Source organism: Panulirus ornatus, chromosome 35 (genome assembly GCF_036320965.1).
Source record: "Panulirus ornatus isolate Po-2019 chromosome 35, ASM3632096v1, whole genome shotgun sequence".
Lineage (NCBI taxonomy): Eukaryota > Metazoa > Arthropoda > Malacostraca > Decapoda > Palinuridae > Panulirus > Panulirus ornatus.
In genome coordinates this window covers 17,594,989-17,607,386 of record NC_092258.1, presented here as the reverse complement: position 1 = coordinate 17,607,386, position 12,398 = coordinate 17,594,989, and the positions used below count along the sequence as shown (strand labels likewise).

The window sequence follows — 12,398 nt, the reverse complement described above, 5'->3', positions numbered from 1 at the left end:
CCATTTCTTTCGTCTGTTTCCTTGCGCTGCCTCGCAAACGCGGGAGACAGCGACAAAGCAAAAAAAAAAAAAAAAAGTTGAGTATTCCTGATAAATTATATGGAAGGGTATTGATTGAGAGGGTGAAGGCATGTACAGAGCATCAGATTGGGGAAGAGCAGTGTGGTTTCAGAAGTGGTAGAGGATGTGTGGATCAGGTGTTTGCTTTGATTAATGTACGTGAGAAATACTTAGAAAAGCAAATGGATTTGTATGTAGCATTTATGGATCTGGAGGAGGCATATGATAGAGTTGATGGAGATGATCTGTGGAAGGTATTAAGAATATATGGTGTGGGAGGCAAGTTGTTAGAAGCAGTGAAAAGTTTTTATTGAGGAGGTAAGGCATGTGTACGTGTAGGAAGAGAGGAAAGTGATTGGTTCTCAGTGAATGTAGGTTTGCGGCAGGGGTGTGTGATGTCTCCATGGTTGTTTAATTTGTTTATGGATGGGGTTGTTAGGGAGGTGAATGCAAGAGTTTTGGAAAGAGGGGCAAGTATGAAGTCTGTTGTGGATGAGAGAGCATGGGAAGTGAGTCAGTTGTTGTTCGCTGATGATACAGCGCTGGTGGCTGATTCATGTGAGAAAGCGCAGAAGCTGGTGACTGAGTTTGGCAAAGTGTTTGAAAGAAGAAAGTTAAGGATAAATGTGTATAAGAGCAAGGTTATTAGGTACAGTAGGGTTGAGGGTCAAGTCAATTGGGAGGTAAGTTTGAATGGAGAAAAACTGGAGGAAGTAAAGTGTTTTAGATATCTGGGAGTGGATCTGGCAGCGGATGGAACCATGGAAGCGGAAGTGAATCATAGGGTGGGGGAGGGGGTGAAAATCCTGGGAGCTTTGAAGAATGTGTGGAAGTCGAGAACATTATCTCGGAAAGTATAAATGGGTATGTTTGAAGGAATAGTGGTTCCAACAATGTTGTATGGTTGCGAGGCGTGGGCTATGGATAGAGTTGTGTGCAGGAGGGTGGATGTGCTGGAAATGAGATGGTTGAGGACAATGTGTGGTGTAAGGTGGTTTGATCGAGTAAGTAATGTAAGGGTAAGAGAGAGGTGTGGAAATAAAAAGAGCGTGGTTGAGAGAGCAGAAGAGGGTGTTTTGAAATGGTTTGGGCACATGGAGAGAATGAGTGAGGAAAGATTGACCAAGAGGATATATGTGTCAGAGGTGGAGGGAACGAGGAGAAGTGGGAGACCAGATTGGAGGTGGAAAGATGGAGTGAAAAAGATTTTGAGTGATCGGGACCTGAACATGCAGGAGGGTGAAAGGCGGGCAAGGAATAGAGTGAATTGGATCAATGTGGTATACCAGGGTTGACGTGCTCTCAGTGGATTGAATCAGGGCATGTGAAGCATCTGGGGTAAACCATGGAAAGTTGTGTGGGGCCTGGATGTGGAAAGGGAGCTGTGGTTTCGGGCATTATTGCATGACAGCTAGAGACTGAGTGTGAACGAATGGGGCCTTTGTTGTCTTTTCCTAGCGCTACCTCGCACACATGAGGGGGGAGGGGGATGGTATTCCATGTGTGGCGAGGTGGCGATGGGAATGAATAAAGGCAGACAGTGTGAATTGTGTGCATGGGTATATATGTATGTGTCTGTGTGTATATATATATGTGTACATTGAGATGTATAGGTATGTATATTTGCGTGTGTGGACGTGTATGTATATACATGTGTATGGGGTGGGTTGGGCCATTTCTTTCATCTGTTTCCTTGCGCTACCTCGCAAACGCGGGAGACAGCGACAAAGCAAAATAAAATAAATGAAAAATAAAAATATGTTTTGGAAGAAAGTAAATAAAGTGTGTAAGACAAGAGACAAGAAAACAAATGGAACATCAGTGAAGGGGCAAATTGAGAGGTAATAACAAGTAGTGATGAAGTGAGAAGGAGATGGCATGAGTATTTTGAAGGTTTGCTCATTTTGTTTGATGATAGAGTGGCTGATATAGGGTGTTTTGGTCGATGTGGTGTGCGAAGTGAGAGTGTTAGGGAGAATAGTTAGGTAAATAGAGAAGAGGTAGTAAAGGCTTTTTAGAAGATGAAATGTGGCAAGTCGGCAGATTTGGATGGCATTGCAGTGGATTTTATTAAAAAAGGGGGTAGCTGTGTTGTTGATAGGTTGGTAAGGATATTAAGTGTATGTATGGATCATGGTGAGGTGCCTAAGGATTGGCAGCATGCATGCATAGTGTAATTGTACAAAGGCAAAGGGGATAAAGGTGAATGTTCAGATTGCAGAGGCATAATTTGGTGAGTATTCCTGGGAAATCATATGGGAGGGTATTGATCAAGAGGGTAAAGGCATGTACACAGCATCAGATTGGGGATGAGCAGTGTGGTTTCAGAAGTGGTCGAGGATGTGTGGATGAGGTGTTTGTTTTGAAGATTGTATGTGAGAAATACTTAGAAAAACAAATGGATTTGTATGTAGCATTTATGGATCTAGAGAAGGCATATGGTAGGGTGGATAAAAATGCTTTGGGGAAGGTTTTGAGAGTATATGGTGTGAGAGGTAAGTTGCTGAAAGCAGTCAAATGTTTTTACCAAGGACGTAAGACATGTTTACGAGTAAGAAGAGAGGAGGGTGATTGGTTCCCAGTGAATGTCTGTCTGCGGCAGGGATGTATGATGTCCCCATGGTTCCTTGATTTATTTATGGATGGAGTGATTAGGGAGGTAAATGCAAGTTTTGGAGAAAGGGGCAAGTATACAGTCTTTTGTGGATGAGAGGACTTGGGAAGTGAGTCAGTTGTTTTTCGCCAGTGATACAGCTCTGATGCCTGATTCGGGTAAGAAAATGCAGAAGTTTTTGACTGAGTTTGGAAAAGTGTGTGAAAGAAGGAAGTTCAGAGTAAAGTGAATGAGAGGAAGGTTATTAGGTTCAGTAGAGTTGAGGGACTAGTTAATTGGGATGTAAGTTTGAATGGAGAAAAATTGGAGGAAGTGAAGTGTTTTAGATATCTATGAGTGGATTTAGCAGTGGAGGGAACCATGGAAGCGGAAGTGGGTCACAGGGTAGGGGAAGGGATGAAGGTTCTAAGAGCGATGAAGGATGTGTGGAAGGAGAGAACTTTATCTCAGAGAGCAAAAATGGGTATGATTGAAGGAATAGTAGTTTCAACAATGCTATATGGTAGTGAGGCAATGGCTATAGATAGGGTTGTATGGAGGAGGGTAGATGTGTTGGAAATGAAATGTTTGAGGACAATATGTAGTGTGAAGTGGTTTGAAGGGGTAAGTAATGAAAGGGTAAGAGAGATGTGTGGCAATAAAAAGTGTGGTTGAGAGAGCAGAAGAGGGTGTATTGAAATGGTTTGGTCACATGTAGAGAATGAGTGAGGAAAGATTGACAAGGAGGATATATGTATCAGAGGTGGAGAGAACAAAGAGTAGTGGGAGACCAAATTGGAGATGGAAGGATGGGGTGAAAAAGATTTTGAGCAGTCGGGGCCTGAACATACAGGAGGATTAAAGGCGTGCAAGGAATAGAGTGTTGTCAGTGGGCTGAACCAGGGCATGTGAAGCGTCTGGGGTAAACCATGGAAAGTTTTGTGGGGCCTGGATGTGGAAAGGGAGCTGTGGTTTTGGTATATTACACATGACTGAGTGTGAACGAATGTGGCCTTTGTTGTCCTTTCTTAGCGCTACCTTGTGCACGCATGGGGGGAGGGGGGTTACCATTTCATATGTGGCAGGATGGCGATGGGAATGGATGAAGGCGGCAAGTATGAAGATGTACATATGTATATATGTATAGGTATGCATACATTGAAATATATAGTTATGTATATGCTCGTGAGTGGGCTTTTATGTATATGCATGTGTAAGTGGATGGGTTGGGCCATCTTTCGTCTGTTTCCTTGCACTGCCTTGCTAATGCGGGAGACAGCAGCTAAGTATGATAAAGTAAAAATATGTACAAACAGCAACTACGTATAATAGAAAAAATAAAAATACGTACAGGGCATCAGATTGGGAAGAGCAGTGTGGTTTTAGAAGTGGTGGAGGATGTGTGGATCAGGTGTTTTCTTTGAAGAATGTATGTGAGAAATACTTAGAAAAACATGTATTTGTATGTATGCACAGCAACTAAGTATAATAAATAAAATAGAAATATGTACAGGGCATCAGATTTGGGAAGAGCAGTGTGGTTTCAGAAGTGGTAGAGGATGTGTGGATTAGGTGTTTGCTTTGAAGAATGTATGTGAGAAATACTTAGAAAAACAGATGTATATGTATGTAGCATTTATGGATCTGGAGAAGGCATATAATGGAGTTCATAGACATGCTTTGTGGAAGGTATTAAGAGTATATGGTGTGGGAGGTAAGTTGCTAGAAGCAGTGAAAAGTTTTTATCGGAGATGTAAGGCATGTGTACGAGTAGGAAGAGAGGAAAGTGATTGGTTCCCAGTGAATGTCGGTTTGTAGCAGGGGTGTGTGATATCTCCATGGTTGTTTAATTTGTTTATGGATGGGGTTGTTAGGTAAGTGAATGCAAGAGTTTTGGAGAGAGGGGCAAGTATGCAGTCTGTTGTGGATGAGAGGGCTTGGGAAGTGTCAGTTGTTTGCTGATGATATAGTGCTGGTGGCTGATTCGGGTGAGAAACTGCAGAAGCTGGTGACTGAGTTTGGTAAAGTGTGTGAAAAAAGAAAGCTGAGTATAAAAGCGAATAAGAACAAATAGGGAGGTGATAACAAGTAGTGGTGATGTGAGAAGGAGATGGAGTGAGTATTTTAAAGGTTTGCTGAATGTGTTTGATGATAGAGTGGCAGATATAGGGTGTTTTGGTCGAGGTGGTGTGCAAAGTGAGAGGGTTAGGGAAAATGATTTGGTAAACAGAGAAGAGGTAGTGAAAGCTTTGCGGAAGATGAAAGCCGGCAAGGCAGCAGGTTTGGATGGTATTGCAGTGGAATTTATTAAAAAAGGGGGTGACTGTATTGTTGACTGGTTGGTAAGGTTATTTAATGTATGTATGACTCATGGTGAGGTGCCTGAGGATTGGCGGAATGCGTGCATAGTGCCATTGTACAAAGGCAAAGGGGATAAGAGTGAGTGCTCAAATTACAGAGGTATAAGTTTGTTGAGTATTCCTGGTAAATTATATGGGAGGGTATTGATTGAGAGGGTGAAGGCATGTACAGAGCATCAGATTGGGGAAGAGCAGTGTGGTTTCAGAAGTGGTAGAGGATGTGTGGATCAGGTGTTTGCTTTGAAGAATGTATGTGAGAAATACTTAGAAAAGCAAATGGATTTGTATGTAGCTTTTATGGATCTGGAGAAGGCATATGATAGAGTTGATAGAGATGCTCTGTGGAAGGTATTAAGAATATATGGTGTGGGAGGAAAGTTGTTAGAAGCAGTGAAAAGTTTTTATCGAGGATGTAAGGCATGTGTACGTGTAGGAAGAGAGGAAAGTGATTGGTTCTCAGTGAATGTAGGTTTGCGGCAGGGGTGTGTGATGTCTCCATGGTTGTTTAATTTGTTTATGGATGGGGTTGTTAGGGAGGTAAATGCAAGAGTTTTGGAAAGAGGGGCAAGTATGAAGTCTGTTGGGGATGAGAGAGCTTGGGAAGTGAGTCAGTTGTTGTTCGCTGATGATACAGCGCTGGTGGCTGATTCATGTGAGAAACTGCAGAAGCTGGTGACTGAGTTTGGTAAAGTGTGTGGAAGAAGAAAGTTAAGAGTAAATGTGAATAAGAGCAAGGTTATTAGGTACAGTAGGGTTGAGGGTCAAGTCAATTGGGAGGTGAGTTTGAATGGAGAAAAACTGGAGGAAGTGAAGTGTTTTAGATATCTGGGAGTGGATCTGGCAGCGGATGGAACCATGGAAGCGGAAGTGGATCATAGGGTGGGGGAGGGGGCGAAAATTCTGGGGGCCTTGAAGAATGTGTGGAAGTCGAGAACATTATCTCGGAAAGCAAAAATGGGTATGTTTGAAGGAATAGTGGTTCCAACAATGTTGTATGGTTGCGAGGCATGGGCTATGGATAGAGTTGTGCGCAGGAGGATGGATGTGCTGGAAATGAGATGTTTGAGGACAATGTGTGGTGTGAGGTGGTTTGATCGAGTGAGTAACGTAAGGGTAAGAGAGATGTGTGGAAATAAAAAGAGCGTGGTTGAGAGAGCAGAAGAGGGTGTTTTGAAGTGGTTTGGGCACATGGAGAGGATGAGTGAGGAAAGATTGACCAAGAGGATATATGTGTCGGAGGTGGAGGGAACAAGGAGAAGAGGGAGACCAAATTGGAGGTGGAAAGATGGAGTGAAAAAGATTTTGTGTGATCGGGGCCTGAACATGCAGGAGGGTGAAAGGAGGGCAAGGAATAGAGTGAATTGGAGCGATGTGTTATACTGGGGTTGACGTGCTGTCAGTGGATTGAATCAAGGCATGTGAAGCGTCTGGGGTAAACCATGGAAAGCTGTGTAGGTATGTATATTTGCGTGTGTGGACGTATGTATATACATGTGTATGGGGGGGGGTTGGGCCATTTCTTTCATCTGTTTCCTTGCGCTACCTCGCAAACGTGGGAGACAGCGACAAAGTATAATAAAATATGAAAAATAAGAACAAGGTTATTGGGTTCAGTAGGGTTGATGGGCAAGTAAATTGGGAGGTAAGTTTGAAAGGAGAAAAACTGGAGGAAGAGAAGTGTTTTAGATATCTGGGAGTGGATTTGGCAGCGGATGGAACCATGAAAGTGGAAGTAAGTCACAGGGTAAGGGAGGGGCGAAAGTTCTGGGAGCATCGAAGAATGTGTGGAAGGTGAGGATGTTATCTCAGAGAGCAAAAATGGGTATGTTTGAAGGAATAGTCGTTCTAACAATGTTATGTGGTTGTTAGGCATGGGCTATAGAGAGTTGTGTTGTAATAAAAAGTGTGGTCGAGAAAGCAGAAGAGGGTGTATTGAAGTGGTTTGGTCTCATGGAGAGAATGAGTGAGGAAAGATAAACAAAGAAGATATACATGTGAGAAGTGGAATGAACGAGGAAAAGTGGGAGACCAAATTGGAGGTGGAAGGATGGAATGAAAAAGATTTTGAGGGATCAGGGCCTGAATACAGGAGGGTGAAAGGTGTGCAAGAAATAGAGTGAATTGGAACGATGTGGTATACCGGGGTCGACGTGCTGTCAGTGGATTGAACCAGGGCATATGAAGCGTCTTAGGTAGACAATGCAAAGTTTTGTGGGGCCTGGATGTGCAAAGGGAGCTATGGTTGCGGTGCATTACACATGATAGCTAAAGACTGAGTGTGAATGAACGTGGCCTTTGTTGTGTTTTCCTAGTGCTACCTCATATCCACGGGATGGTGGAGGGGGGTGCCATTTCATGTGTGACGGGGCGGCGGCAGGAATGGATGAAGGCAGCATGTATGAATATGAACTTGTGTATATATGTATATGTCTGTGTATGTATATGTATGCATACATTGAAATGTATAGGTATGTATATGTGTGCATGTGGGTGTTTATATTTATACATACTTCCCATGCATTCCTCGCGTGTCGTAGAAGGCGACTAAAGGGGATGGGAGCGGGGGGCCAGAAACCCTCCCCTCCTTGTATTTTGACTTTCTAAAAGGGGAAACAGAAGAAGGAGTCACACAGGGAGTGCTCATCCTCCTCGAAGGCTCAGATTGGGGTGCCTAAATGTGTGTGGATGTAACCAAGATGAGAAAAAAGGAGAGATAGGTAGTATGTTTGAGGAAAGGAACCTGGATGTCTTGGCTCTGAGTGAAACGAAGCTCAAGGGTAAAGGGGAAGAGTGGTTTGGGAATGTCTTGGGAGTAAAGTCAGGGGTTAGTGAGAGGACAAGAGCAAGGGAAGGAGTAGCACTACTCCTGAAACAGGAGTTGTGGGTGTGTGTGATAGAGTGTAAGAAAGTAAACTCTAGATTGAGATGGGTAAAACTGAAAGTGGATGGAGAGAGATGGGTGATTATTGGTGCATATGCACCTGGGCATGAGAAGAAAGATCATGAGAGGCAAGTGTTTTGGGAGCAGCTGAATGAGTGTGTTAGTGGTTTTGATGCACAAGACCGGATTATAGTGATAGGTGATTTGAATACAAAGGTGAGTAATGTGGCAGTTGAGGGAATACTTGGTATACATGGGGTGTTCATTGTTGTAAATGGAAATGGTGAAGAGCTTGTGGATTTGTTTGTGGAGAAAGGACTGGTGATTGGGAATACCTGGTTTAAAAAGCGAGATATACATAAGTATACGTCTGTAAGTAGGAGAGATGGCCAGAGAGCGTTATTGGATTACGTGTTAATTGATAGGTGCACGAAAGAGAGACTTTTGGATGTTAATGTGCTGAGAGGTGCAACTAGAGGGATGTCTGATCATTATCTTGTGGAGGCAAAGGTGAAGATTTGTGTGGGTTTTCAGAAAAGAAGAGAGATTGTTGGGGTGAAGAGAGTGGTGAGAGTAAGTGAGCTTGGGAAGGAGACTTGTGTGAGGAAGTACCAGGAGAGACTGAGTACAGAATGGAAAAAGGTGAGAACAAAGGAGGTAAGGTGAGTGGGGGAGGAATGGGACGTATTTAGGGAAGCAGTGATGGCTTGCGCAAAAGATGCTTGTGGCATGAGAAGCGTGGGAGGTGGGCAGATTAGAAAGGGTAGCGAGTGGTGGGATGAAGTAAGAGTATTAGTGAAAGAGAAGAGAGAGGCATTTGGATGCTTTTTTGCAGGGAAAAAATGCAAATGAGTGGGAGATGTATAAAAGAAAGAGGCAGGAGGTCAAGAGAAAGGTGCAAGGTAGAGGATGTGTGGATCAGGTGTTTGCTTTGAAGAATGTATGTGAGAAATACTTGGAAAAACAAATGGATTTGTATGTAGCATTTATGGATATGGAGAAGGCATATGTTAGAGTTGAGAGAGATGCTCTGTGGAAGGTATTAAGAATATATGGTGTGTGAGGTAAGTTGCTAGAAGCAGTGGAAAGCTTTTATCAAGGATGTAAGGCATGTGTACAAGTAGGAAGAGAGGAAAGTGATTGGTTCTCAGTGAATGTAGGTTTGTGGCAGGGGTGCATGATATCTCCATGGTTGTTTGACTTGTTTAAGGATGGAGTGAATGCAAAAGTTTTGGAGAGATTGGTAAGTATGCAGTCTGTTGTGGATGAGAGGGCTTGGGAAGTGAGATAGTTGTTGTTTGCTGATGATACAGCACTGGTGGCTAATTTGTGTGAGAAAATTCAAAAGCTGGTGACTGAGTTTGGTAAAGTGTGTGAAAGAAGAAAGCTGATGGTAAATGTGAATAAGAGCAAGGTTATTAGCTACAGTAGGGTTGAGGGACAAATCAATTGGGAGGTAAGTTTAATGGAGAAAAACTGGAGGAAGTGGAGTGTTTTAGATATCTGGGAGTGGATTTTGCAGCGAATGGTACCAAGGAAGTTGAAGTGAGTCACTGGGTGGGGGAGGGGGCGAAGGTCCTTGGAGCATTGAAGAATGTTTGGAAGGGCAAAATGTTATTTCGGAGAGCAAAAATGGGTATGTTTGAAGGAATAGTGGTTCCAGCAATGTTATATGGTTGCGAGGTGTGGGCTGTTGGTAGGGTTGTGCGAACGAGGATGGATGAGTTGGAAATGAGATGTTTGAGGACAGTATGTGGTGTGAAGTGGTTTGATCGAGTAAGTAATGAAATTGTAAGAGAGATGTGTGGTAATAAAAAGAGAGAGCAGAAGAGGGTGTATTGAAATGGTTTGGTCACATGGAGAGAATGAGTGAAGGCAAGATTGATAAAGAGGATATATGTGTCAGAGGTAGAGGGAACGAGGAGAGGTGGGAGACCAAATTGGAGGTGGAAGAAAAGAGTGAAAAAGATTTTGAGTGATCAGAGCCTGAACATATACGAGAGTGAAAGGTGTGCAAGGAATAGAGTGAATTGGAACGATGTGGTGTACTGGGGTTGACATGCTGTTAATGGATTGAACCAGGGCATGTGAAGCGTCCAGGGTAAACCATGGAAAGTTCTGTGGGGCCTGGATGTGGAAAGGGAGCTATGGTTTTGGTGCATTACACATGACAGCTAGAGACTGAGTGTGAACGAATGTTACCTTTGTTGTCTTTTTCTAGTGCTACCTCTTGTGCACGGGGGTAGGGGGGTTCCATTTCATGTTTGGCGGTGTGGCGGCCGGAATGAATGAAGGCAGCAAGTATGAATATGTACATGTGCGTATATGTATATATCTGTGTATGTATATGTTTGTATACGTTGAAATGTATAGGTATGTATATGTGCGTGTGTGGGTGTGTATTTATATACATGTGTATGTGGGTGGGTTGGGCCATTCTTTCATCTGTTTCCTTGCACTACCTCGCTAACATGGGTGACAGCACAAGGCTTTCATCACCTCTTCTTCTCACTTAGTTAAACCACTTTCCATGGCTCTCTTACTTTGCTTACCTACCAGCCTAAATGCCCTACATCTGCCACCCTGTCATGCACATTCAGTAACCCTTCAAAATACTCACTCCATTTCCTCCTCATCTCATCACCACTTGCCACCACTTTCCCAATTAGTCCCTGCACCAGTGTTTACATTTGTTCCCTTGTTTTATTTGCACTACTATCCTCCTTCCAAAACATCTTATTCTCCCTGAAATTTATTGATACCAACTCACCCCAACTGTGATTTTGCCCTCTTCTAACCCTGCACCTTCCTCTTGACCTCCTGTTGCTTTCTCTTATTCATCTTCCAACCATTTGCACACCATCCTTGTAAGTACTGCTCATATCCCTCTCTTTTTTTTTCTTTCACTAGCAACTTTACTTCATCATCCTACCACTCCCTACCATTTCTCATCTGCTCGTCTCCCACCTTACACGTCACATGCATATCACATATGCCAGCACTTCTTCCTTAAATACTTCCACGCCTTACCTACTGTCCAAGCTTTCAATTACTTTTACCTTTTGCCTTTCTACACTCAGTCTTTCTTGGTACTTCCTCATACAAGTCTCTTTTTCAAGCTCGCTTACTTTCACCACTCTCCTCTCACCTGTATCATTTCCTCTTTTCTAAAAGCCTTTACAAGTCCTCACCGTTGCCTCCAACAGGTAATGATCAGACATCCCAACAGTTGTCTCTCTCAACACATACACATCCAAGAGTTTCTTTCATTTTTCATGTCTATCAATTAATATGCAATCCAATAATGCCCGCTGACTGTCTTTTCTACTTACATACCTATACTTGCGTGTCTTTCTTTTTAAACCAGGTATTCCTACTCACCAGCCCTTTTCAGCAAACAACACTTTTTCTATGCTGCCTGGGCAGTGCAAAAGTATGTATTATCCCCGACAGCATTTTGATGGTTATTAACAGGTGACTTGAAAAGTATAGATGCCAGATGTGGAAACATTGTTCAATCCCCTAATTTTTGCTTCCTAATTTACTACACTGCTATTTACCATGCCTTGGATTTTTTAATGCTTCACTCCACGTACAACACACTTGCAGTCAAGTGCTGGTGGCATCTTGTGGCATATATGGCACATCAGCAACCAATGGGCCAGGTAGCATATGCCAGAAACATTCAGCAAGAGTTTACAGTTGTTCTTATGACAGCTTGACACTTATGCTTTAGGATGAAAGAATCTCAAACTAGATATATTGTTCAGTTGAGTAAATGTAAGAGCTGCATTTTGATTAAGGTTAAGATATTTAAAACTTTGAACATTTATCCATCAGAGTCATGAAGATATCATTGGTTCATGACATGGCAGAGAGTGTGGTTGGTGACCTCACACCACACTGTGGAGTCTCAGGTGAGGACAAACATAAGCGTGAAGTGGCAGCTATGGAGTACTTCAAAAGTTTGGTTGGAGAAAAAGCTGGCAATGAAATGTTTAACTTATTTTTGGTGAGTTTAACAAGTTTTGTGATGAGATTGTTAACGACCAAAAACTTTTTTATTCTCATTTGATAATACTGTACTTTCAACTCTAGAAAATTCTGTCATTCCATATGATGTAATGTAGGATATATTAATGATATGACTGTGTAACACACTTTTTGTTCCTAGGTAGTAGTGTTATTAATCTCTTCAAACTTTGCTTTTGTGACCGCGACAGTGATATTTTGAAATTTCCCTATTTTGGGAGCAGCTGAGTGAGTGTGTTAGTAGTTTTGATCCACGAGACCTGGTTATAGCGATGGGTGATTTGAATGCAAAGGTGAGTAATTTGGCAGTTGAGGGAATACAAGGTGTACATGGGGTGTTCAGTGTTGTAAGTGGACATGGTGAAGAGCTTGTAGATTTATGTGCTGAAAAAGGACTGGTGATTGGGAATACCTACCTGGTTTAAAATGAGAGATATACGTAAATATACATATGTAAGTAGGAGAGATGGCC

At 42.7% G+C, this 12,398-nt stretch overlaps 1 protein-coding gene across 1 annotated transcript in view; it reads left to right on the top strand.

Annotated features, from left to right (window-relative positions):
• The window catches only part of LOC139760190 (5'-deoxynucleotidase HDDC2), a 101,305-nt gene that overhangs the window by 32,480 nt on the left and 56,427 nt on the right, over nt 1-12,398 (top strand). Inside the window, exon 3 of the mRNA XM_071683125.1 lies at nt 11,735-11,906. Within this exon, the coding sequence (XP_071539226.1) occupies nt 11,735-11,906 (172 nt within the window). The remainder of the gene's footprint in view (nt 1-11,734; nt 11,907-12,398) is intronic.